The 26,133-nt window shown below is 55.4% G+C and overlaps 1 protein-coding gene across 4 annotated transcripts in view; it reads left to right on the top strand.

Annotated features, from left to right (window-relative positions):
* Positions 1–2,871: 2,871 nt before the first annotated feature.
* SPATA20 (spermatogenesis associated 20) overlaps positions 2,872–26,133 on the top strand; it is a 35,789-nt gene continuing 12,527 nt past the window's right edge. The window contains exons 1-17 of one of the 4 annotated variants that reach the window (XM_030534118.1): positions 2,891–2,975; positions 4,721–4,845; positions 6,479–6,616; positions 7,093–7,157; positions 7,991–8,145; positions 8,292–8,435; positions 8,914–9,115; positions 9,214–9,344; positions 9,491–9,595; positions 12,750–12,824; positions 13,559–13,771; positions 14,351–14,543; positions 16,617–16,785; positions 19,077–19,285; positions 20,048–20,247; positions 20,871–20,998; positions 24,806–25,041. In XM_030534118.1, the coding sequence (XP_030389978.1) occupies positions 6,507–6,616; positions 7,093–7,157; positions 7,991–8,145; positions 8,292–8,435; positions 8,914–9,115; positions 9,214–9,344; positions 9,491–9,595; positions 12,750–12,824; positions 13,559–13,771; positions 14,351–14,543; positions 16,617–16,785; positions 19,077–19,285; positions 20,048–20,247; positions 20,871–20,998; positions 24,806–24,995 (2,289 nt within the window). In that variant the 5' untranslated portion in view covers positions 2,891–2,975; positions 4,721–4,845; positions 6,479–6,506 and the 3' untranslated portion in view covers positions 24,996–25,041. Of the gene's footprint in view, positions 2,976–4,571; positions 4,680–4,720; positions 4,846–6,478; positions 6,617–7,092; positions 7,158–7,977; positions 8,146–8,291; positions 8,436–8,913; positions 9,116–9,213; positions 9,345–9,490; positions 9,596–12,749; positions 12,825–13,558; positions 13,772–14,350; positions 14,544–16,616; positions 16,786–19,076; positions 19,286–20,047; positions 20,248–20,870; positions 20,999–24,805; positions 25,042–26,133 lie in introns of those variants that run through there. The other 3 variants (XM_030534116.1, XM_030534117.1, XM_030534120.1) reach the window with 3 other exon arrangements.

Here is a 26,133-nt window from a genome sequence, read left to right on the forward strand (position 1 = left end):
CCTGCTAGCTTACAAGAGGTAACTAACGAGGTAAAATCCTATGAAGACAAGGCAGTTGTAGTGTTAACACCATGTTAACACCAGTGATAAACCCATGCTCCCCCATGCTAACATGTGAAAACTACACACTGACTTGTCTTCTCTAGGCTTTCACCTGATGTTAGTTATCACATGTTAGCTAGCATGTGATTAGGACACACCTTTTTCCCCACTCAGGTGGGGAAAGGTGGTGGCTAGAATAGACATTTTGGACTATCACCAACTCTCATGATTTTTATCATCTCATGATATTTGGCATTCTTCTGAAAGCCCCAGCTCCTGGAGCCACGTGAATCTCAGCTTTCATTCCTAAAAAATGGACATTTCTCTCTCTATCATGGTTGCAGAGAAAAACTGGAAAATGTGACCACTCCCCTTAAAGGTTCAAAGCCCAGAAGAGCCCCCAATAAAGAGCCCCCCAATTTTATTATTGCTTTACATCTCCTGGTTTGGGGAGCTCTGACTCATTGCTTTTTGAATGCCTGGTGTTGGCAATACTGGCAGGGACTTTGACTGTGTGTGCAGTGCAGGATGATCACCGTTCCCTCATTTGATGCCTAATGTCCCAGGAGTGGTATCCAGTGTAGGCTTTGCTGTGCCCTGTATTCCAGCAGTGATGATCTAAGAATGGCTACATCGGGTCAGACCAACGGTCCATCTAGTCCAATATCCTTTCCTCTGACAGTGGCTGGTTTCAGATGCTTCAGAAGGAATGAACAGAACAGGGCAATTTATCTACTGATCCATCACCTGTCACCAAGTCCCAGCTTGTAGCAGTCAGAGGCTTAGGGACACCCAGAGCATGGGGTTGTATCACTTTGACTATCAGCCTATGATGGACTTAACCTTCATGGACTTATCTAATTCTTTTTTGAACCCAAATATACTTTTGTCTTCACAACATCCCCTGGCAATGAGTTCCACAGGTTTACTTTGTGTTGCATGAAGTACTTCCTTTTGTTTGTTTTAAATCTGGTGCTTATTAATTTCACTGAGAGACCAGTTTCACAGACGGGGTGTTGGCATGTAGTTCTGTAACGGGACATCTGGCTCTTCCCGGGAGCAAAGGCGAGGGCCCTGGCCCAGCCTGAATAGAGGACTGCAAAGAGGTGCGCAAACCCCAAAGCCTAGCAGGGTCCCATGGAATTCAGGCCTGGAGCTGCCTTGGCCCAGGACTCAGACCCAGAGCCAACAATCATCCCCAGAGCCAGGCTTAGCCCTGTCCTGGGGATTCAACCCAGAGTCACCCCCAGAGCCTGAGCCAGGGTCACCCCTGTCCTGGGGACTCAGCCCCAGTCACCCCCAAGCCTAAGCCAGGGTCAGCCCTGTCCTGGGGACTCAGAGCCAGGCTCACCCCTGTCCTGGGGACTCAGCCCCAGTCACCCCCAAGCCTGAGCCAGGGTCAGCCCTGTCCTGGGGACTCAGAGCCAGGGTCATCCCCGTCCTGGGGTCTCAGCCCCAGTCACCCCCAAGCCTGAGCCAGGGTCAGCCCTGTCCTGGGGACTCAGAGCCAGTCACCCCCAAAGCCAGGGTCACCCCTGTCCTGGGGATTCACCCCAGAGTCACCCCCAAAACCTGAGCCAGGGTCACCCCTGTCCTGGGGATTCACCCCAGAGTCACCCCCAGAACCTGAGCCAGGGTCACCCCTGTCCTGGGGACTGAGAACCAGGGTCACCCCCAGAACCTGAGCTAGGGTCACCTCTGTCCTGGGGACTCAGAGCCAGGGCCATCCCCAGATCCAGGATCACCCATCCTGGGGATTCAGCCCAGAGTCACCCCCAGAACCTGAGCCAGGGTCACCCCCGGCCTGGGGACTCAGCCAGAGCCACCCCCAGAGCCTGAGCCAGGGTCAGCCCTGTCCTAGGGACTCAGAGCCAGGGCCACTCCCGGAGCCTGAGCCAACACCACCCCTGTCCTGGGGACTCAGAGCCAGCGCCACCCCCCGAGCCAGGATCACCCCTGTCCTGGGGATTCAGCCCAGAGCCACCCCCAGAACCTGAGCCAGGGTCAGCTGCACCCTGGGGACTCAGAGCCAGTGCCACCCCCCGAGCCAGGATCACCCCTGTCCTGGGGATTCAGCCCAGAGCCACCCCCAGAACCTGAGCCAGGGTCAGCCCTGTCCTGGGGACTGAGAACCAGGGTCACCCCCAGAACCTGAGCTAGGGTCACCTCTGTCCTGGGGACTCAGAGCCAGGGCCACCCCCAGATCCAGGATCACCCATCCTGGGGATTCAGCCCAGAGTCACCCCCAGAACCTGAGCCAGGGTCAGCCCTGTCCTGGGGATTCAGCCCAGAGTCACCCCCAGAGCCTGAGCCAGGGTCAGCCCTGTCCTAGGGACTCAGAGCCAGGGCCACTCCCGGAGCCTGAGCCAACACCACCCCTGTCCTGGGGACTCAGAGCCAGCGCCACCCCCCGAGCCAGGATCACCCCTGTCCCGGGGATTCAGCCCAGAGCCACCCCCAGAACCTGAGCCAGGGTCAGCTGCACCCTGGGGACTCAGAGCCAGCGCCACCCCCCGAGCCAGGATCACCCCTGTCCTGGGGATTCAGCCCAGAGCCACCCCCAGAACCTGAGCCAGGGTCAGCCCTGTCCTGGGGACTGAGAACCAGGGTCACCCCCAGAACCTGAGCCAGGGTCAGCCGCACCCTGGGTTCTCAGAGGCAGGGCCACCCCCGGAGTGCAGGCAGGCGGATGCCTTAGCCGCAGTCCGGCTCCTCCCCCGGCGCAGAGCCCCTGTCCCGCCCCGTGGGCCCGGGGCTGCCCGGCCGCTCCTGGGCCTGGGCAGCCGCTGCCGCCCCCTGCCGGCCGGCCTCCCCTCCTCCCCGCAGCCCGGGAGCGAGTCGCTGGCGGCGGCCATGATCTCCGCCCCCCTGCTCCGCCGCTGCTGCCTGCTGTCCCGCCGGGCCGGAGCGAACCGAGCCGCCTGGACTCGCAGGTACCGGGGCCGAGCCCGGACGGAGCCGGGCCAGGCGTTGGGCCCGGTCCGGGAACTGCTGACATGTCACAGCCCCACAGGAGCCCCGCGGGGAGCAGCCCTCCCGGGACTGATCCAGAGGGGGGGTGGTTGTGTCAGCCCCAGGGGGAGCCCCCAGACCCCCCAGGATTGGGGGAGGGAGGCTGCTCTGTCTGACCCAATAGGATCCGCCCCCCGGTCTGGCGCCGTCCCAAGGGGCAGTGTGGCTCTCTGACCCAGGGAGAGGCCCTGGCTTGTCTTCGATCCAGCCCCGAAGAAAGGCGGGGGAGAAAGTCTGGCTCTGTGTTTTGGTGGGAGCACCCTGGGTTGCTGCTGCTACTGACCCTTGGGTGGTTCTGTCTGACCCACTCTCTGTCTCGGATACTGATCCAAGGGAGATGTTGTCTGCCCCAGGCGGAGAAGCCCCTTGTCTGTCATTGGTACTGATCCATTGGGGGGGGGCAGTCATCTGTCCAGCCCGGCATTCTCCTCTGTCTGTCCCTGGCCAGGGCCAGCGCTTCCATTTGGGCGACGTAGGCGGTCGCCTAGGGCACCAGGATTTGGAAGGGCGGCAGGCAGCTCCGGTGGACCTCCTGCAGGCGTGCCTGCGGAGGGTCCGCTGGTCCCACGGCTCCGGTGGAGCATCCGCAGACACGCCAGAGCCGTGGGACCGGTGAGCCGGCCCTGCACCTAAGGCGCCCAAAACCCTGGCACCGCTCCTGTCCCTGGCGCTGACAGTTTATGATCCTTTTGCTCCCCCTAGTCTAGCCCAGAGAGAATTTCTGCCACACCCAAGAGTGTTGTCCTGCCTGCTGCTGTTATTATGAGGCATGGTTTGTATTCTGAATCTGGCAGCCCCTAGGAGGCCTGTTGTGCTAAACACTACACTTAAGTGCATGACAAGAGACAATTGGGGGATTTAACGAACTGAATGGGTGGAGGTTATACAAGGTTACAATAAGGTTCCCTATCTGTCCTACTGCCAGTCAAGAAAAATCACCAGCCCCAATATAGCCCTATTCCCCTTGGCCACCCCTAGGACTGAGATGTTCCCTTCATCGCAGTATGAGAGTAAGTGCTCTCTACAGCTAGATCTGACCCAGTTTTGCTCCTGGGGGTTATGTGTTTGTTCAGCCTGCCACTGATCTCTGCTCAGATTGGTAATGACCAGGGAGAGATCAGCTGCCTCATTTGCCTGTCTCTGAATCTGAGCCCCATTCCTCACTGTTAGGATGTTCGATGCCGTGCTGATGCCTGTACATCTGCCTGGTGCAGCATTGATTATTTGTGGGTTGCAGTCTTTGGAGCTGATCCCAGAAGCTATGTAACGTCAAGATCATTTGATACTAATCCCCCATATAAGTGTCTACTCTACCTATCTGTCTTCTCTTGGCCTAAGCTTTGTAGTTAACCTTCCCCTTCATTCCCTTCTCTTGCTTTTGTCTTTGCTCTGTCTCTCACCCACCCCCCCTACACCTGGAACCCCCTTCTGGACCTGCTCCACCCTGTCTCCATCCTCTCCTCCTCCTTCATGTCCCATTTTAGGAGTTACTCCATTCACAAGGCCCACCAGGTCCTTGGTCTCCTCCAAAATGATGACAAGATTGAGTGAGAAAAGATGAGCCTCACAAAAAGTGTGGGACCCAAGAGACAAGGTGACCCCACCCAGCTCACTGAATTACTTGTGTATGTTACTTCCTATCTTTTGTTGGCTTCTGCCTATTTAGGCTGGGAACTCAGAGGAGGATCTTGTCTCTGGATCAGTGTGAGGAGCACCTGGCACATTTTGTAGCTGTGTAAATGTAAAGTCCCTGTTGCTGGTCTCCTTGTGGAGTGAGTCAAGGCTGTGGCGGTGAGGACTTTTAAGGTCTATGAGAACAGTTAGGAGGTAAAAGGAGAGATTTTTTTGGAAGGGGGGGTCCACACAGAGGATCCTGAGGGCTGAGTTTTCTTGGGGTGCTAGGAGGTTGTGTGTGTGGTCCAGGTTGGGACACTGGCTGGAGACTTTGGAGACTCCAGGGATAGCTCAGTGGTTTGAGCATTGGCCTGCTAAACCCAGGGTTGTGAGTTCAATCCTTGAGGGGGCCAGTTGGGGAACTGGGGTAAAAATCTGGGGATTGGTCCTGCTTTGAGCAGGGGGTTGGACTGGATGACCTTCTGAGGTCCCTTCCAACCCTAATATTCTATGATTCTATGACTTGGATTCCATTGCCTACCCCACTGTGTGTAACTTGGAGTGAGTCTCTGTGCCTTGGTTCCCCAGCTGGAAGAGTGGGGAAGATAACTGTTCCCTATCTCGCAGGGATGTTGTGAGCAGGGCCGGTGCAACCATTTAGGTGACCTAGGCGGTCGCCTAGGGCACTAGGATTTAGGGAGGTGCCATTTTCTTCGGCAGCGACTGCTGCGGCCGGATCTTCAGCCTCCTTGGTCACCGCCAGCATTTAGACGGAGGGAGCTGGGGCAGGGGAGCGCAGGAAGAGCCGCCTGCAGCAAGTAAGGGGGAGGGGTGGCATGCAGGGGAACTCCCCGCCCCAGCTCACCCCTGCTCCGTCTCCACCCCGAGCACGGTGTCGCTGCTTCACTTCTCCCGCCTCCCAGGCTTGCGGCACCTAAGCTGATTGGCAGGAGTGAGCTGCTTCACTTCTCCCTGCTGCAGGGGGGGCACCTCAGGGCGGAGGGGGGGAGCTGCTGTGGGGGGGGGCACCTCAGGGTGGAGGGAGGGAGCTGCCGCGGGGAGGAGGGCGCCTCAGGGCAGGGGTGCGGGGGGAAGGGCGCAATGGGAAGTTTCACTTAGGGCGTGAAACATCCTTGCACCGGCCCTGGTTGTGAGGCACTCACATACTGTGGGAATGAGTACAGGTACCTGCGGCAGAATGAGGTGGCAGTTATGAGCTTTATATAGGTGGATGGTCTGTGTTGGACAGAAAAGGAAGCGTTTTGGAGTGTGCTCAAAGGAGCAGCAAGGGGGCTGCAGGGAGAAGAGCCATGTGTATGCTGAGCAGGGAGCCTCCTTGGTATGGCTAAGGAGCTGGTATTTGGCTGGAGGGAGAGGACACAGCCCTCCCTTGCTGCAGCTGTGCACCTGGGCTGTAGGAGCCGGTCTCAGCTAGGCTATGACACAGCTCCCGCATCACAATGGCAGCATTAACACTCCTTCCCCTGCCCACTGGGGGCGTGCTTGAGCTAGCTTTGTGCTGGCGGGGCCTAAGTCACCTCCACCCAGACCCCTGCAGTAACCCAAGAGGTTAGTGTCACAGCTCATGATTCCAGCCTGGGGTTTGCAATGAGGAACTGGCAGCATTCACAGATACAGACTGACCACACTGCCGCAGCCAGCCCACCGGGGATCACTCCGGGCATGTACAGGGACCTCAAGAAGCCTGGGCCATATGCTGATCCAGTCCTTAGCAGTTCTTGGGACTTTGGTGTCTTACTCGACTGCGGGGATGAGTGATGCTAACAAACCTTTGTGTTCCTTGTCACAGGACTGTGTTTCTGAGAGGGGGCCCAGCCATGGCCACAGGAGGGAAAAGCAGCCGATCTAGCATCCATCGTTACACCAACCGTCTGATTAACGAGAAGTCTCCCTACCTCCTCCAGCATGCCCACAATCCGGTGGACTGGTGAGAGAGAGCCTTCCCCTCTCCCCTTTCATTTTGCCAGCAGTGAAGCTGGGTAGGGTGTGTGGGATCTGGGATGGATGGCAGCACAGCTTAAATCAGTGGTGGGTACCCTATGGCTTGCGGGCTGCAGGTTGCCCACCACTGGCTTAAATGTATAGCCAGAGTTTTCTATTAGGGACTTTTAGGTGCGTGTGGGGTGGGGACTGGGTATCACCCTGATGCTGTGGAATTGTGTGTGTCACCATGAGGCTATGGAGTTCTTCCCTTCATGTCGTGCGTGCTCAGATTTGTGATAACCTTGTGGGGCAGGAGGTGACCATGTGCTGCAGGCCAGAGCCCGGAATAGGATTTGGTTATCCACAACAAGCACACTGATTGCCTCCCATCTTATAACAGGTTCTCAGCCAGTGTAAAATGTATCATTATAAAACCCAGCAGCCCTCATGGCAGAAGCCCCTTTCTTTCTTTTCTCCCAGGTACCCATGGGGCCAGGAAGCCTTTGATAAAGCAAAGAAAGAAAACAAGCTGATATTTCTGTCAGGTAACCCAAGGGCAAATGCTCTGAGTTTTCCCATGCATGGTTATGTAAATTACACCATAGGCCAAGCGGCTTTGTCTTAGGCTGGTGTGTGAATGGCACTGGAGATTCTCCGAGAAGATTGCCTGATAACCTTGTACTAGGTATCAGCATGAGAGGATCAGATAGTTTTAGGGTTTGTCTACACAGAAGTTATTCCAGAATAAGATAGGATCTGAATTTAAATAACTGTAGCTATTCCTGAATACCTTTTTGTGTGGATACACTTAATCCAGAACAAGAGTGCTGTTTTCAGGTTTTGCTTAATCCACCTCCAAAATGGATTAAGCGTGATCAATTCTGGTTAATTTCCACATGCAGACTAGTCCTTAAATGGACACTAGTTTAAGCTGGGCAAAAGCATGCTTTGAAGTGTCCCTAGTCTCTGTTTGCCAGAAGCTGGGAATGGGCAACATGATGATTACCTGTTCTGTTCATTCCCTCTGAAGCACCGGGCATTGGCCACTGTCAGAAGACAGGCTACTGGGCAAGATGGACCTTTGATGTGATCCAGTATGGCCGTTCTTATGTTATTATCCAATGGGCTCCTTCTTGTTTACAAGAGCCTATGGGGCAAAATCCTAGGGGTTAGAGATGGAAATGACAGAGTGACCTAACCTTCATTCCCCAGTGCAGACTCATTCTCTGCAGTTTACTCTCCAGTCCGATTTGTAACTGTCCCATTGAATGGGGATCCCCTTGGGAGAGTATTCCACAGTGAATAGATTTCATTAGTAGGACATTTGTCCCAGTAATCAGCTTGGAACCTTTCTTTAATTGACAGTGTTTGTTTTCAGTCGGCTATTCCACCTGCCACTGGTGCCACGTGATGGAGCAGGAGTCCTTCAAGAACAAAGAGATCGGCAAGATTCTGAACGACAACTTTGTGTGCATAAAAGTGGATCGTGAGGAGAGGCCAGATGTGGATAAAGTTTACATGACCTTTGTGCAGGTGAGGAGGTGGGTCTGACATGGAACAATGAGAAGAAAGGGGAAATGCATGACAAGAGGTGTGGAAAGAACCTCTCCACCATCACGCACATTGTGATACAAAGTGATGGCCGAGAGATGATTACTTATCCATGGTTTTTCTTGTAGGCTACCAGCAGTGGAGGAGGCTGGCCAATGAGTGTGTGGCTGACTCCTGACCTCAAACCCTTCATAGGTGGGACGTATTTCCCTCCCGAAGATGGAATTTACCAAGTCGGCTTTCGAACGGTGCTGCTCCGAATTGCCGATCAGGTATATATACATTTTTGTGACCTGAGATTTTGTGGTAGGTTTTTGGGTCCTCATCAGAAAAATACAGCACAGAAACCTGGGACAGGGAAGTGGACTAGCTTTTGCTATTAGCACTTATTGTTTGATTTGGAGGGTTGATGTGGAAAATTGGGATTTGGGGTTGGTATAGTGGGGACATGTGTGTTTGGGGGACAAGCAAACTGGATGTGGGGAAAAGAGAGGGGCCAGTTAGTGAGAAAAAACACCGGCTGATGGACTCTGCATAGGGGAGAGGCACAGAGCTCTGGATGGGTTAGAGATTGATTAGAATTTATCTGGGGAGAGGAATCATTGGGTGGTGGACCAAAGAACTGGACTGGGCCTGAAGACAGAATCTGGATTTGAATAACACAGGGAACCTCATCAAGAGGGGACAAAGGCCATGAACAGCTGATGGGGCAAGACTGACCTTCCGGCTCTTTCATGGTCTCCTTCTTAGTGGAAGCGGAACAAAAATGCCCTTTTGGAGAATAGCCAGAGGATTATGTCAGCGCTGCTGGCCAGGGCTGAGATCAGCATCAAAGGGGAAGATTCACCCCCACCTTTTCCAGAGGTGATGGCCAGGTGTTTTCAGCAGCTGTCTGAATCATATGATGAGGAATATGGCGGCTTTTCAGAGTTTCCAAAGTTCCCCACGCCAGGTCAGTCCATTGTCTCCTAACTGAGCCATCGCAGCAGAAGGGAGCAGCGCAGGGCATGGAACTGACCTCAGGTGCGCGGCTTTGTTATTGTATTGCAGTCAATTTAAATTTCCTGTTCACATACTGGGCCCTACACCGGGCATCCCCTGATGGTGCACGGGCCTTGCAGATGGCGCTGCACACTCTCAAGATGATGGCCTATGGTGGGATTCATGATCACATTGCTCAGGTAACGGGGGCTGGGTGTTAGATGGCCTGGAGCGATGGCTCTTGGAGGCATCTTGCTTGGGTAGCATGAAGGAAAACCCTGGAGGTATAATCGCATTGCTGACCAGGGGCGACCTGTGTGCACGTGTACTGTTTCTGTCTCTGCAGGGATTCCACCGCTATTCCACCGACCAGAGATGGCACGTTCCTCATTTTGAGAAGATGCTGTATGATCAGGGGCAGCTAGCCGTGGCCTATGCCAGGGCGTTTCAGGTAGGCCCACTTTAACTCTTGGCTCTGGTGATAACTTAAAGCTCTGAATCAAGACTCAGAAGAATTGGCCCCTGAGCAGAGGTCTGATCTCAGCAAGAAGCTGCTCATTTCGGACAGTCTAGACTGCAGAGTGTGCTTGGTGTGGGGAGGACTGGAAAACTTGCCAGCTGTCCTCTGGTGCCGAGAGAGAGACAGATACCATACTCACGGATAGCCTCAGCCCGGTTCCATGTCCTGTCCCAAGACTCCTGCTCAGGTGAGGGGAGGCTGGGATGGAAAGGGGCTGTTGACAGGCTTGTCCCTGACAAAATGTGGGTGGTGATGGGGAGCAGCAGCAGTGCAGCCGGGACTCCCTGGTGAGAGGCTACCCTGGCACTAACCGGCTGTTTAGTTCCACAGGAGCGTGATGAGAGCTGATAGGAGAGCCTCGGGCGGCAAGGAGAGAACATTGCTGAGCAGTTGGATTTACATGGCATTATCCAGGCTGGGGATTTCCGCAGGGAAAGGAGAATAAGAGCTGGCTTGCCAGAGCAAAGCCTGGTGACACGGGCTGCCTGAGGCAGAGGGAATTCCAACCAAACCAGCAGGCAACGTCTTCCCAGCATCTTGGGACATACCCAACACCCTCCCCCTCCTGGCAGGCTCTGCCAACATCCTCTTCCCCGGCTCCATTCGCTGTGTCCCCACTGAGATCCCAGGCTTAGCCCCTGAGCTACCTAACTCTACCTGGTTAGAGTAACGCTGTGACTTTGTGAATGCCACACTCCGGGGCCTCTGAGAGCTTTACAAAGCGGTGGGGGGGGGGGGTGAGGAAGTAGCACTGGCCCATTTTACAGGTGGGGTAGCTAAGGCACAACAAGGTGAAGTGACTTGGCCAAGGTCACACGTCAAGTCAGTGACAGAGCCAGGACTAGCCCCCCAGACCTCTACTTTATCCCCAGGACAACTGGCTCCAGTCAAAAACTCCACCCGACCCTCTGGCGGTCCCTGTCCATAGCACTGAGGGGAAGTTTGTCTGAGCTTTGTGCCAGCCAGGCACAGAAGCTGCTGCACAAGCATTGGCAGGATGAGAGGGAGCTCTGGGCCAGGCCGTTGACAGGCACCGAAGGCAGTTAGGTGCCAGATCATTTCAATGACATTTGGGATCCCTGCTCCTTGTGGCTCTGGAGAATCCCAGCATGTTGCAGAGAAAGAGCAGCACTTGTGTCAAATTGGCAGCTAGTTGGCGTCCTGTCCCCAGCACTGGTACAGCACCGGCAAGGGCAGCGCACTCCTCCCCCGTGCAGCCCTGCCAACGTGCCCAAGCCCTCACCGGACATGATCAGCAACGGATATTGTTGTGATGGAAACATTGATCCGCTAGCATCTCACCCAGGAACCACGGATTCGTTCCCCACAGACCGCTGAGTGGAGAGCAGATGGGAAGAACTGGGTCCTCCCAGCCAGCCTGAGCCCTTTGCCCATCCTCAGCCCTTTCCCACCAAAGACAGGCCGAGGGAATCTGGCAGCAGCTTCAGATACAGAAGCTCTGAATACAGAATATTTCAGATACAGAAGCTCTGAATACAGAATACTTCAGATACAGAAGCTGCTCACTCTGAGACTTGACAGGGGTTTTTTTAGGATGCCTCCCTACTCCAGCCCTGTGTGTCAGGGTCCCTCCACCCTCCCCACATGTCTCAACAGTGTTTGAGAGTTAATCGGTTCCCTCTGAACTACCATTAGCAAACGCCTTCGGAAACGCTCACTTAGACTCTCCACCAGTGTGTGTCCCAGGGCACAAGCATGGGTTGTTGATGCACGCTGGGGGAGTCTGTAGATCAGGATGTACACAGCTGTTAGCCATCTCAGGTTAACCAGCAATCAGTGAACTGGAGTTACAGCAGGTGTCTTATACATGGGTGTCTCAGCATCTTCTCACGTGTGTCAAGTTCCCTGCACCAGCTCCCCAGTGGCTCTCTGTCCCATCTCAACACTTTTTCCTTGGTTTTAACCCTTTCTCTGCCAGGCTCAGTAACGCCATCCTCTTCCTTCTCTCTGCTAACAGGTTGGGGAGGGGAGTGTGTGGGAGAGGTGTGAACCCCTGGTCTCAGAGAGCCGGAGAACTGTACAGGGGTTGGAAGGGGGCAGAGAGCTGCAGATGGGATGGGGAACTTCATGTTTGGGATGTGACCTAGGAAGGACCCCCTTGTGCTCCAACTCCTCTGCCAGGAGCACGGGGCAGGAAAGTCTCAGAAGCATCGGAGTCATGCATTTGGGCTGCAGGCATGAAGGATGCCCCTGCATTCCTCATGCCCCCAACCTGCCTGGAGTGAGGAGCCCAGAGGAAGGTGCTGGCGTTAGCTTGGCTTCACGAGCTGCCTGCAGGTTGAGGCTCCTCTCCCCATTACGCAGAGGGGGAAGAGGAAAGCTATCGAACCTGTGAGGCATCAGCCAAAAGCACGGCACAGGTGGGAAGATCCCTCAGCTGAGCATCCGTGGAGATGCTTTCCCACAGGGACAGGGCAGAGGGTGGACACAGACCCCACTGGGAGCTCGACTCCCCCAGCATGGGGATCCTGCTTCCCAGAGCAGCGGGTGTGAATCAGCAGGAGAGAGGCTGTGCGTGGCCACACTAGAGCAATACGGGGTCTAAGTGTAGGGCCCACGTGTGATGGATCTGAGGACCCTTGTTACCTGTCACCTGCAATGGAGGCAAATGAAATTACTGGTCCATCTATTGTCTTGAGATCATCCCAGGAAATTCAGCTTGTCTGAAGCCGGGGACTCTGGCCATGCTCTGCCGGTCTCTGGCCAGATGGGGATTCCTGCCTCACCCTGCTAGCCTCCAAAGGGTTTTGCTGCCAAGGTTTCAAACACAAGCAAGAGTGGAGCTTTGGGTGGGACGTTCTGAGCTTGACTTTGTGTAAGCGTCCAAAGGACATCTGCTCTCAGCAACCCTGGTGTAGATCTGGGGTAACTCACAGAGACCAGCAGATTTCCCTGGTGTGACGGTGACCCTCCAATCCAGTCCTGGGTGTGCAATCCTTGAACCAACAGATCTGCTGTTTCCCTGCATGAGCCTTTAAATTAGGAGCCCCTGCTCGATCTTGTTAGCGTCGCTGTTCCTCCCTTTGTTATCACTGGAATGGAATCCTTGTTGTGTCTTTAACAGATTTCTGGCGATGACTTCTTTGCAGATGTTGCTGCAGACGTTCTGCTCTACGTCTCCCGAGATCTGAGCGACAGGGTAAGTCAGCACCTTCGCACGGGTGTGGGAATCACTTGCCTCATTGTTGCCATCACATCCGGCGGCTCCTGTGCTTCGCCAGCGATCAAAGTCACTGGCACGAGGGCAACCCGGTCCTCCGCTCCCAGTGCCCAGGCTCCTTCGTGCCTGTGTATCCCCACCTCTGTTGGCTGCAACAGACTGGTCTATGCCAGTTCTGTCTCCTTCTGTCTTGTCCCCTGCAGCGCTTCTCTCTGCCTGGGACAGAGACAGGTCTATGCCTGACCTATGTAGGGATTTCCGTGGTCCTCACGACTGTCCTACCTGAGCGCCTCCCAATCAGTAATGGATTTTAGCCTCACAACACCCTGGTAGGGAGGGAAGTGCCATCCCCATTTTATGGAGGGGGAACGGAGGCACGAGGAGATTTAGGGATTTGCCCACGGTCAAACAAGAAGCTGAGACATGAACTGAACCCAGATCTCTTGCATCCCCAGACCATACTGATATATCAGTAAACTGCACCTGGAGTATCCCCTTCTGCCCTGTTCCCTGCAGCACCTTCTGCTGGCTGGGGTGGAAATGTCTCTTTGTCCGAAGTAGACCCCTCTGCCCTGTTCCCTGCAACGCCACCCGTTGGCCAGGGTGATCAGTTACAGAGGCTTGATTGTACATTGCTAACGCATGTGTGGTGAGGGGGTGGCAGCTCTTACCGGCCTGCGTGTTTGTGTTAATGGTGCTGCTGCTTATTTCAGGCTGGAGGATTCTACAGTGCAGAGGATGCAGACTCCTATCCGACAGCCAAGTCCAAAGAGAAGCGGGAGGGGGCGTTTTGCGTGTGGACGGCAGAGGAAATACAGCGCCTCCTTCCAGAGCCTGTGGAGGGTGCTTCAGAGAGGAAGACTCTGGCAGATGTGTTCATGCATCACTATGGGGTGAAGGAAGGTGGGAACGTGAGCCCAGCGAAGGTGAGCTGAGAGAGTGGGCCTCAGGCTATGGGGAGGGAAATGGAGGAGGGGAGGGGACACAGGGGACACTGGCCTCTGAACTGTGCGGACAGGCGTAGTGAAGGGAGAAGGATTCCAAAGTAACTGTATTGGCAGGGGGATTCTGGGAAGGGGTATGGAGATATCGGCAGTTAGCCAGACTGGGAGGGGATGATACGTGGCAACTGGGGGCACTGGGAGAAAGTGACTCTAGTATCTGAGGATACTGGGAAGACACCATGTGGAAATATTGGCTGTTAGTCACACTGATAGCTGTGGTTATTGGGATGAATCTGCACTGGCGGCTGGGGATACTGTGGGGGGAGTGGTGCTGGCTGCTGGGGCCTGGAGAGGGAGGTACTGCTAGCTAGGGGTCCCTGGAGAGAGCCACCCTGGGGGTAGGACACAGTCACCTACTTGAGTATGTGATGGGAGGCCGTCCTGGCTGTTCCTCGTGTGATAGGAAGTTTCCTGAAGAGCACAAGTGTAGGCCTGGCCAGCGGTGCAGCCTCATCTGGTCCATGAGGTGGGAGGTGTGATGCTGCTGGCTCCTCATTTCAGGACCCGCACAAGGAGCTGAGGGGGCAGAACGTGCTGATTGTGCAGTATTCCCTGGAGCTGACGGCAGCCAGGTTCGGGCTGGGCCTGGAACAGCTCAAGATGATGCTGGCGAAGAGCAGAGAGCGTCTCTGCGAAGCCCGGGGTCACCGACCACGCCCGCATCTGGACACCAAGATGCTGGCGTCCTGGAACGGTGAGAAGGGCTCAGGGGAATTGCTGGGCGTGAAAGGTGCACACGACTCGCGGGGAGTCACGTGCAGCCAGTGCTGGGCTTGCGTCCCCAAATGCTCTGGCTACAGAAGCAGCCAAGAGGCCTTGTCTAAATCTCTGGAGAGTAACCATAGTCCAGGGCTGGATTACAGAATCTGAGGTCCTAGGCCCACCCCATGACAGGGGACCTCCCTTGCCCCCCACTGCACTGGGGCACTGCCCCCACGACATGGCTCCACACTTCACTCGGTGGGCTTGGGCCAGCTCACACCTCTCCGAGCTGTTGTTTCAGGCTGGGTGCAGACTCAGGCAAGCGTCAGCCACACTTGGGTCACGTGGTCAAGCTTTTCTCCACAACCCCAAGGGCTAGGAGCTTACTATTTTTTTTAAATGAAAGCTGAGATTTGGCTGTTGTCACATGACTCCAGGAGCAGGGGCTTTGTGCTCTAACCCTGCGCTGCTATAGTGTCATCTGCCCAGGAGCAGGCAGCCCATCCAGATACTGAGATCAGCTGAGAGAGTGGTTTGAGGGAGGGCTCTTTGAATGAATTGTCCCAGACACCAGGAGGTGCTGCAAGAAATGAGATGGGGAGATACTCAGGGCGCAGCGCAGTCTCAGGCCCAGCCAGCGGGAGGCAGTGCAGAGCCTGGAGTCCCTTTTGGACCCCGAGTTCAGTGCCTTTAGGCCATGGTCATGGCTGAATTCCCTCCCTTGCTCACTGTTTGGGCTTAGCCTTCGGCTCTGCCTCTTGGCCTGCCAGTCCCTGCAGGAGATGGTCTGGGGACCTGCAGAGCCTTCCAATGTGGGGGTGGGAGGTATGTCAGGCTGCTGGGGCATCCTTGGCACACACAGGTGAGGGGCGATTGCTCGAGGGGTCCCTGCCTTTGTTACTTCACAGCTGAGAGCCGACCCTGCCAAGACGTCGTCGTGGACTGATAGCTCAGCAGCAAGGCGGCTCCATTCCAGGCAGGGCTACGTCTGGCCGGCCCTTTGTTCTCTTTCCTCCCCTCTAGCCCCTAGCCCGCCTTCCCCTTCCCCAGCCTCTGGCATCCCCTCCCTGACTGTCCATGGCTTCCCCTCCACCCACCCCTCAGACCCCTTCTCCTGCTGATGGTCCCTGCTGGGCTCTGCTCTCCCGTCTGTTGGACTGTGACCTTTCTTCACCTCTGGGGCATCTCCAGCGCCCTGGGTCAAGCTGAGAGGCCCCCCTGGGAGCATGGGCAAGGTGCAGCCTCCCTCCTGGGAAGGCATCTGGCAGGACAGTGCCCCGCCTCTCCTGCAGGCCTGACGCAGGCATCGCCTTTGTTCCCAGGTGCTGCGGAGATACTCCCTCTCTGAGGCTCTCCGCCTCCCAGCCCTGGGTGTTTCTCTGCGAGTGGCAGGGTTAAACCCAGGGAGGGGGCACTCAGGACTGATTGCCGAGACGCTTCTCCCATTTGCCAGCAGGGGGCAGCAGAACCTTTCTCTGGTTTTCAGGGCCGCCTTTGTAGAGGCTCCTTAACCCATGTAAACTGTCAAAAGTGTCTGTGTGGCGCAGTGGGGCTGAGATGTCACGGGTTCAAGTCCCAGGCTAGGATCAGAGCCCACAGCCAGCACTGATTGCTGGCTGGCATGGGGGTGTAGGGGCCAGGTGTCTGTGTATCACTGGTACAAGCCCAGGGGTCCCATGGTGGGTAGTAACCTCTGTCCTGACCAGCGTTCCCTCCCAGTGAATCAGGCTGCATGTGAGCTCGCCTGGAGTCAGAGGGCTGCTGTGCTTGTCTGTCGTGACCGCACGGCCTGGCTGGGGTACTGCAGGTGGGAGAGACTCCGTATTCCACCAAAGGGGCATTTCGGAGCGTTTTTCCTGTCAGGTGCCACTCTGATGAGATGTGATGTTCTCAGTGGCTTACGCTGGTTGTCGGGCTGTGGCCTGTCCTGCGTTCAGCCTGGCTTCGACCTCAGCAAAGCGAAGCTCCAGGCGGGCTGTTTAAACAAAGGAGTGGAGCTGGCTGGTCAGTAAACGGTCCTAGTTGCAGCCTGAGTGAGGCTCTGTTCTCTCTCTGACCCGTGCAGGCCTGATGATCTCGGGCTTCGCTCAGAGCGGGATGATCCTCGGCAAGGAGGAGTATGTCAGCCGGGCCGGGCGGGCAGCTGACTTCCTGCGAGGCCACCTGTTCGATGTCAGCAGCGGCAGGCTGCTGCGGAGCTGCTACCGGGGCAAAGGCAGCTTGGTGGAGCAGAGGTGAGTGCGGGAGAAGTCGCTCAGCACGGCGTTGGGTGGGAGAGGGTATCGGTACAGAACTAAGGAGGCCGATTGTCTGTCCAGTCAGTCTGTCTGTCTCTTTAATCTGCCTCATCTGTTCTGCTGCATTTCGAAGGTGGCCATTGCTGTGGTGTCTGGGCTCCGGTTTCCGTGAGGAGCAGGTTTTTTGCGTCCCTTTGAGTGTCCTGCACTCCGTTCACAGCCCCCAGCCTTCCCCTTGGGAGCCCTCACGCTGCCCAGCCTGCAGGCTGCCAAAGGGGTCGCCATGACTACGCGCCTCGTGGACTGCACTCCCTGCCCTTCTGGCGCTCCCCCCACCCTGCTGCCAGGCTGGAGAGGGACAGGCTGACGTTGGCTGGTGCTGCAGGATGTTGCCACTGGTCTCGCGGACTGGCTGGTCGGCTTCAGCGTTGGAACAAGAGAGCAGAGGAGAGACTGAGAAGCAGGGTCCCAGCCAGGCCACGCTGGCGTGGCAAGTCCAGACAACTCTGCACAGCTGGAGGGACCCTCTGTCCGGAGGTCTGTCTGGTCCATTGTCCGTATGGCCATGCAGCTCTCTGCCTGTGGGTCTGTTCAGCTCTCAGTCTGCCTGCCCCCTCGGGGCTGGGGTTCTGCTCAGAGGGGCAGATGCTGCCAGAGCCTGGGGCAGGTTGTTTCCTGTATCTGTGTTTGAGGTTAGCTTGATTCAGCTCAGGGTGGATGGGCTGCCAAGAGAGCTCAGAGGAATTAAGGTCAAATCCTCTCCCGGCTCTCTCTTATCTTTACCATTTGAAGATGCCTTCTTCCCCTGCTGCCTGCAGAATGACAGCTGGGGCTGAGCACTGTAAGCGCCAGTCTATGCACAGATCGAGATTGGACAGGATCGGTAACAAAGCTCTGTTTATCAAGGGCCAGCGCTAGTTGCTGCCCAGAGGGAAACACTCAAAGGCCCTGCTCCAAACAGCTTCTGCTGAACCTCCCCACTACCCCGCTAGCCTCCCGCGCCGTGTGCCGTGCCTTTGACTACATCTCCCTCTAGTGGCTGGCCCCTCTCAGCCACCCACTGGTGGCGAAAGGTTCTAGTTTAGCTTATGCAGGAGGGGCACGTGCTTTTGTGACAGATCATCCCATTGGCGACCCCTACTGGCATCTAGGAGGCCTTGTTGTGTTTGTTACACGCACTTCCAGAGTGACGCACACCCCAACACATGGTGTAGACATACAGAGAGTATAGGCAGGGGCAGGCCCAGACGTGAACACACACACACACACGTGTGCCCGTGCCTACGAGCACACACACACACGTCAGTGTATACGGTGCACACGTGCAAGGACCATGCACATCAGATACAAGTGTGGCCATGGTACCTGCACAGACCCTCACGAAGTACATGCAGGCCCCATTGGAGTCCAGGCGCAAGGGAGCTGCTGCACGCTCGGAGCTGCACAGCACCCCAGCGATGGGCACTTTCTTAATATTTGTCAGCAGCGCCGATGAAACAATGGGACAACTGTGACAATGGACGCCAGTAGCTCCACAATCTGGATGAACCCCCTTGCCCCCTCTTCACTTCTTCCTTCCTTGCCACTGCGCTCTCCTGGGCAAACACAAATTAGGCGTGTGTCAACAGGGAGGAAGACAGTTTGAATGGAAGGTTATTTGCCTGGCTAACGACTGACTGCAGCGTGGGATGGACTGCACATGTGTTTGCCTGGCAGGGCTCCGGGCTTGGAGGCGGTTTGGAGTGCGAATGTGAGGCCAGGGAGATAGGTCCCTAACCATGTTCCATTCACCCTCCCCAGCACTGGGGCTTCTGTTTTGGGAGACGGGCCGGGTCTCAGCGGTGCTGAGCACCCTCCTTTCTCACTGATTTCAGCGGGAATAGAGGGGCTCTGATCTTGTGAAGGCAGAGGATCTGGCCCTTTGTATCTGTTTCCATATCCAGGTTGGTACTTTGCTAGTCATGTGGGAGATGGCTGGGGGCCATGTGCCAGCAAGAGGGTATCAGGTTACAAATAAAGGGCCAGATCCTCAGCTGGTGTAAACTGGCTTAGTTCCAGTAAAGTCAGTCTGCACTAGCTGAGGATCTGGCCCAATATCCTTCAGGTCATAAGCTGACCACAAGCTGGGCTTCGGAAGACCCCCCACTGCATGGGGCAGTGTTCCCCAGCAGCGTGCTCCACGGGAGGAGGGATCATCTGCCTTCCAGTGTTTACAGGGACCACAGACCCATTCCAGTGTGGTGGATCTCATGTTTTTCTGTCCCTCCCTTCCCTGACTGTCTTTGCAGTGCTGTTCCCATTCAGGGCTTCCTGGAGGATTATGTCTTTGTGATCCAGGCGCTCTTTGACCTTTACGAGGCCTCACTGAACCAGGGCTGGCTGGAGTGGGCCGTGCAGCTCCAGCGCAAACAAGACGAGCTCTTCTGGGACTCCAAAGGCTTTGCATATTTCTCCAGCGAGGCTGGGGACTCCTCTCTGCTCCTCCGCTTGAAGGATGGTAAGTGCCTCGTGGAGCCAGGCTGGGCCCCTAGACTCAAGTTGAGAATGAGGAAGTCTTGAGAACTCATCATAAGGTCATGCTGGGCACAGTGGTGTTTATGTGTAGGACCTACAAGAAGCCGGGCTGTCATTTTCTTTAGTTGTAGTCGTCGTCTCATCAAGAAGCGGAGAGTGGGATACCCCAGAAGCAGCAGAGTCCTACTCCAGCAGTGCTTTGTGTGGTGGTGCCGGGCATTGGCTCACAAGGAGGAGCTGATATGCAGAGCGTCACACTAGTCATTGCTTGGTTGCAGAGGTCCTTGCAGGCTATCATGGGAATTCTCTGTAGCTTCCCCAGCTTAGACAGTGACCGTCCCAGTCAGCTTGGAGCCTGGGTCTCCAGCGTGGCAGTGCAGGCCACTACTCTGCTGCCGTGAGTTGCTGGGGGCCTTGGTAATGTCTTTTAACAAGCAGCCTGGGTTTGATCTCTCCATGGTGAAGTTGAGACAGGGCCCAGGGAAAGATTTCCCAGCCCCTGGATCTTTCATGCTTTGTCTGTGGCCTAGGTCTCAAGGCAGCAGCCTCTCAGACATCTGCCCAGGGTGCATCTCAGAGCAGCAGCCCTGGAGAATCTGAGCGGTGCCCGGCCCTGACACCTAGCATGCTGACATACTCCTTCAGCGGCGTCCTGCTGGCATGCCAGGCAGCTGTGTCCCCATGGCGAGTGCTGCACCCAGAGGGCACTGGGTGGCTTGGCTGACAGGCTCTTGTCTCCCTGTAGATCAAGATGGCGTGGAGCCCAGTGCCAACTCCGTGGCCGTTGCTAATCTGCTCAGGGCAGCCTGTTACTCTGGCAACATGGAGTGGGTGGAGAAAGCTGGGCAGATCCTGGCTGCCTTCTCGGAGAGGCTGCTGAAGATCCCCGTGGCCCTGCCAGAGATGGCCCAAGCCACCGTGGCCTTTCACCGCACTCTCAAACAGGTAAGGAGTTTGGCCAGTGGATCTGTGCGGTCAGAGACTCACCTGCTGCTCCCCCAGCACGTCCTGCTCTGTCCTAGCATAGAGGCCCCTGCCTCATATGTTGGGGGTGCCGGGGGATCTAAGACAGGGGACGGCAGTGTCTGTGTGAGTTTGCTCTTGCCCATAGGCACATGTCCTTGTGTCTGGGTGTGCATCTGGATTTGTGTGTGTGTTTATGCACGGTTGTGTGTATTTGTGCATATGTGTGCGCTTGTGTATCTATGGGCCTGTGTGTTTGGGCACGAATGCATGCACATGTGTGCCTCTGTATCTGGTGGTTTTGCGGTGTGCATTTGTGCATGTGCATGCCCGAGTGTTGCTGTGCACATGTGTGTATTTGGGAGGGGAGATGCCGGAACGGAGATAGCCCTCTTTGGAGCGCTGTCCCAGTCCTGGTGTATGGCAGAGTCAGATGAAAGCACTCCGGGTGGGTGGTAAGAACATGCCTGTCATCCTTGTCCTTAAGTGGCTTTAGGATCGAATGCAGGTCATGGGCAGATCAGGGGCGGCGTCCCTCCCTCCTGCTTTCCCGTGCTTTAATTGTGTCTCTCTTTGTGCTGCTGAATTGCTGTGTTCCAAGCCAGCTCTTACAAGGGAGAATCCTGCAGTGCTGGGAAGTGACAGCACAAGGCAGAGGGACTGAGGTCTGCCTGAATTTGGCTTCTGAAGGGCTGGCTGTGTGTCTGGGCCCATTGTTCCTGCCCTCTTCCAGGTGATTTCTGGGCACCGCTGCCCCGTGGAGTGGTTAGGATTCGGGAGGATGGCTGGGTTTGAAGCCTCGCTAGAGGAGTATTACCTATGCACTGTGCTGTCTGTCTGTGGATTCCAGAGCACCATACAAGCAGTCGTGGAATTCCACTGCTCCCACGCAAGGGACCATCATCCCCAGTCCACAGCAGGGGAACACTGAGTCCCAGAGTGGTGAAGTCACCAAAAACCAGGAATCCCGCCCTCTAAACACGAGCCAGGCTTCCTCTCTTCAGTTATGCAGCCTACGTACCGAGCCTCTCTGCGCAGACAGGGGTCCTTAGGCATGCCTCTCCACTCTGTCAGATCGCCATGGGTGAGGGAGGGCAGTGTCTGAATGGCTGGGGGCTTGTGCGAGAAGCTGTGCAGGCTTAGTCTGAATTGCTGGTGCCCTTGTTGCCCTGGGCTGGCTGGGTGGCGAGGCAGCCACTCCCCAGCGGAGGCACATTGGTTTGTGGCCGGTGGCATGTACCCATGGAGGGATGGAGTTGTCTGCCTGGCAGCTCCTGTGGGGATATTAGCATGTATAGGGCTGTAGGACATACCCTTGCATCCCGCAGAGAGCCCCCGGGAGGGAGGGGAGAGAGAGCAGTGCCCTTCGGAGCCCCTAGCTGGCTGGAGCGTGTGTGCAGCCACGGACCACGGCTTCCCCATTCGGGAACAACTGGTGGCAGTTCTGTGTGTTCTGTGTGTATCCCCAGGAGTCAGATTAGGCTGGTACCATAAGTGACTGACTAGGAGTGACTCTGAAATTGCCCCGTGACCATTCCATGAACTCCTTTGCTTCTCCATCTGTTTCTGGTTGGTTTGGTCCTTTGCAGGCTTTCTACTCTCTGCCTGTAGGCAGACTAGATGGGTGAGAGGGGAGGGGCAAGGCGGAGATGAATGAATCACAAGGATGAGCGAGCCCATAGCATGGGGATCCCAAAATGCTGCTTACCGCAGGGGAAGGAAAGGGTCATTTCCCCATCACTGACATGCAGCTACCTCTGGGGTGCCACACAACAGCAGGGAGACAGCACTCAGCAGCACTACAAAGCAGTTTGGCACAGGAAGTGAAGAACAATTGAAACAGCATGAATCCAGTCACCAGACTTGGATGCCTTTCTCTCGCCACAGTTCCTTGTGTCCCTCTGCTTTCTGATACGTAGGCCCCACCTAGAACTGCCCCTTGCCATGGTCCATCTGATACCCCTTGGTCTCTGATACCCCCTTCCTGCCCCTCCCCTCCCCTGGTCTGCCTCTCCCCTGGTTTCTGTCATACCTCCTCCCCGCCCCTCTCCTCCCCTGGTCTGCCTCTCCCCCGGTTTCTGTCTTACCCCCTGCCCGCCCCTCCCCTTCCCTGGTCTCTCTGATACCCTGCCCTTCCCTCATCCTTTCTCTCCTTGAGATCTCTAATAAGGGGCAGGGCAGACAGGTGGGCTAGCTAGAAAGCAGAAGACCTTGTGGTGGTGCTGAGGGCTGGGTGAGGGCTGAGCATTGCTATCCAGGATATTCCTTCCAAAGGGCAGAGCAGGCTGCTGAGCCCTGATATGCTCGTGTCACGCCCCAGGTTAGTGTGCAGGAGACTCCTCCTTGCTGAGCAGGCTGAAAGCAGAGGGCGCATGCATGTGTACATAGGCATCAAGTCAGTCTTGACTGACCCCCCCCACCCCCAGTCTGTCTGCCACCCCTGCTTGGCTCGCTTGTAATGCTTAGAAGAACCTGGGACTGCTAATTCACTGTAGGGAGAGAGCCTTCTCGAGCAGGGGAGCCGGCACTCCTGGGGCCACACTGACCCGGCAGCAAGCACACAGGAGAGGTGAGCAAAAGGCAGTGCCACTCGCTCCAGGGTATCCTGCTTTTCTTAATGACAGTGACTTGGATCCCTGCCTGCTCTGTGCTGATGTAGTTCAACGCCCAGCCTTGGGCTACTTCCCCCAGTAAGCCTATTCTTACTGGTTCCCTGCCACAGCCCGCTTTCAGAACTGTTTTAAGGCCCTTCAGGGCAGAAGGCGGGTTACTGCCCCACTACAGGCAGATGAAATTCAGTGTTGATAAATGCAGAGTAATGCACATTGGAAAACATAATCCCAACTATACGTATAAAATGATGGGGTCTAAATTAGCGGTTACCACTCACAAAAGAGATCTTGGAGTCATTGTGGATAGTTCTCTGAAAACATCCACTCAATGGGCAGCGGCAGTCAGAAAAGCAAACAGAATGTTGGGAATCGTTAGGAGAGGGATAAATAATAAGACAGAAAATATCATGTTGCCTCTATATAAATCCATGGTACGCCCACATCTTGAATATTGTATGCAGATGTGGTTGCCCCATCTCAAAAAAGATATATTGGAATTGGAAAAGGTTCAGAAAAGGGCAACAAAAATTATTAGGGGTATGCTTAGCTTCCATGTGAGGAGAGATTAATAAATGGGATTTTTCAGCTTGGAAAAAGTGACAACTAAAGGGGATATGATAAAGGTCTTTAAAATCATGACTGGTGTGGAGAAAGTAAATAAGGAGGTGTTATTTACTCCTTCTCATAACACAAGAACAAGAGACCATCAAATGAAGTTAATAGGCAGCTGGTTTAAAACAAACAAAAGGCAGTATTTCTTCACACAATGCACAGTCAACCTGTGGAACTCTTTGCCAGAGGATGTTGTGAAGGCAAAGACACTAACAGGGTTCAAAAAAGAACAAGATAAATTCATGGAGGATTAGCCAGGATGGGCAGGGATGATGTCCCTAGCCTCTGTTTTCCAGAAGCTGGGAATGGGCGACAGGATGGATCACTTGATGATTACTTGTTCTGTTCATTTCCCTTGGTGCACCTGGCATTGGCCACTGTCGGTAGACAGGATACTGGGTTAGATGGACCTTAGGTCTGACCCAGTATGGCTGTTCTTATGTTATTTTTCCCATCTCCATCTGGCCTGCACACCCTACCCCACCTTACGGGGTGATCCTGCCTGGCTAAGCCAAGCCAGTGCTAGCATGTGGGAACCCAAGGTTCAGCTTTGAGCAGGGGGTTGGACTAGATGACCTCCTGAGGTCCCTTCCAACCCTGAGATTCTGTGATTCTATGTTGATGATTCAGTAGTGGATGCCGTCCCCTTGAGTCAATACTGAACCAGTGTCCCCACAGCCCCAGGCTAAGAGGCCCTTTGCTACTGACGGTGCTGACTGTCAGGTGAGACGTACAATGGGAGCCCTGATCTCTTAGATTATTAGGGTTGGAAGGGACCTCAGGAGATCATCTAGTCCAACCCCCTGCTCAAAGCAGGACCAATCCCCAACTGGCCCCCTCCAGGATTGAACTCACAATCCTGGGTTTAGCAGGCCCACGCTCAAACCACTGAGCTATCCCTTTCCCCTTTGTGCTCAGTGATGTCCCCAAGGGCTCTTTGTGTGGGGTGGCTCCAGTTTCCTGACCAGATTCTATCTTGGAATTATATTCTGTGACCCAGATTCCTCCTGCAGGTTCAGTTGAACGAGATCTTTTTCGTGGCTGGCCCGAAATGTTTGCGGTAGCCTTGCTGAGTGATGTTAAACAGCTGCTTTGTTCCGCCCCAAAAGTGGCTGCATTTCAGTGGTGGGGGAAGCGATCCCTGAATAGTTTGTCTGTCGGTTCCTAGGCGAAGCGCTTTGGGATCCTGTTAGTGAGAGGGAAGAGCCAGTGGAGCAGATCTGCAACTGGTGTAGATAGATGTGGGGAGCCAGCCTGATGTGATTCCATTTACAGTCTGGTTCCATTTACCTTTGCATTCCTTTCTCTGTGGACAGGTTGTTATCTGCGGCGCCCCAGAAGGAGAAGATACTAAAGATCTGCTCCGCTGTGTCCACTCCGTCTTCACTCCAAACAAGGTACCCTCTCCACAACCTGCCAGACAGCCGCCGGGCACACAGGCTGGTTCTGCTTCCCTGCTTCTCATCACACCTGGCGCTGGCTCTCTGCAGCCTGCTGGATTCCTGATGCTTTTTCTCCCCCCCCCCCCCTCCCCCCCCATCCCTGCTTCTCTTTTAAAGGGGTGCCCTACTTTCTCCACATGCCCTCCAAATGCTGTGCCTTGTTTATCAGCTTGAGAGGCAAGGAGCATGAATACCACTCCCCGGGCGTCTCTCCTGACACAGAGAAATGGCTGCAGAGGCTCTTTCTGTCAGCCCGTTCCCGGGAAATGAATTGTTACAATGCAGCATGTGTGTTTAAACGGGGCTCCCAGAGAGAGACACTTGTTCCAGGGTGGACGTACCTGGCCCAGCTGCCAGCACTGAATTGCACATGTATCTAGGTTACTGAATTCAGCAACACAACTTCAGCCTGGAAGTGCAACATCGTCTTCGCTCTCAGCCCCATGCCCTCAACTGGAACCCTGCAAACTCCCCCAGAAGCTCCTCTGATCCCTCAGTTCCTGTGCCAGGAACACCCCCCCTTCTCCCTGAGCCTAATGTCCTCTTCCAGCCATTCGAATCCCCATACCTCCCTTAGAGCCTCCCTCAGCCCCAGCCCCCAAGACCAAGATCCGTGCATCCACTCTAAGGTCCAGGAGTTCCCATGAGCCCAATGCTGCCCCCATTTTCCTCACCCCCAAGTGCGTTGTGCTGTCCATGCTATGGGCTGAGGGCAGTCAGCTCTGCGCGGAGCAGTTGCCTTTGACAGGGGGTTTGTCATTCACCTGCATGTTGGATGCAATCCCTTTAGATGTTAAACAAGCCCCTGGCGCGTGGCTGTTCCTTGCAGTTAGCAGTGACTGTATTTTAAGGCATTCCCCTGTGGAGGGTGAGCATGAGGTGTAACATCTTCCCATCGTTCACCTCATGTTCTGCTCTCCCAGTGGAACGGAATTGATTCATCACTCCTGATTAGGGCTGTGTGGCTCTGTCAGCCCTGCTGTGGCTGGGAAGGAGCACTGAGCACCCCGGCTGGGGCCCTGGAGGAGCCGCAGCGTTGCTGCCTGGGGATGGGAGTGGAGCTGTCGGATTGCTGTAGAAGAGGCAGAAATCCCTCCGAACAGCATGACAGCTGGACCCCATGGCAGCTGTCACATTCAGCTGGCAGTGTCTCTGCCCCTTTGATTGACAGCTTGCTTACTTGGTAACATGTCGAGCTGAAC

The sequence above is a fragment of the Gopherus evgoodei genome, chromosome 15 (assembly GCF_007399415.2).
Source record: "Gopherus evgoodei ecotype Sinaloan lineage chromosome 15, rGopEvg1_v1.p, whole genome shotgun sequence".
Classification (NCBI taxonomy): Eukaryota; Metazoa; Chordata; order Testudines; family Testudinidae; genus Gopherus; species Gopherus evgoodei.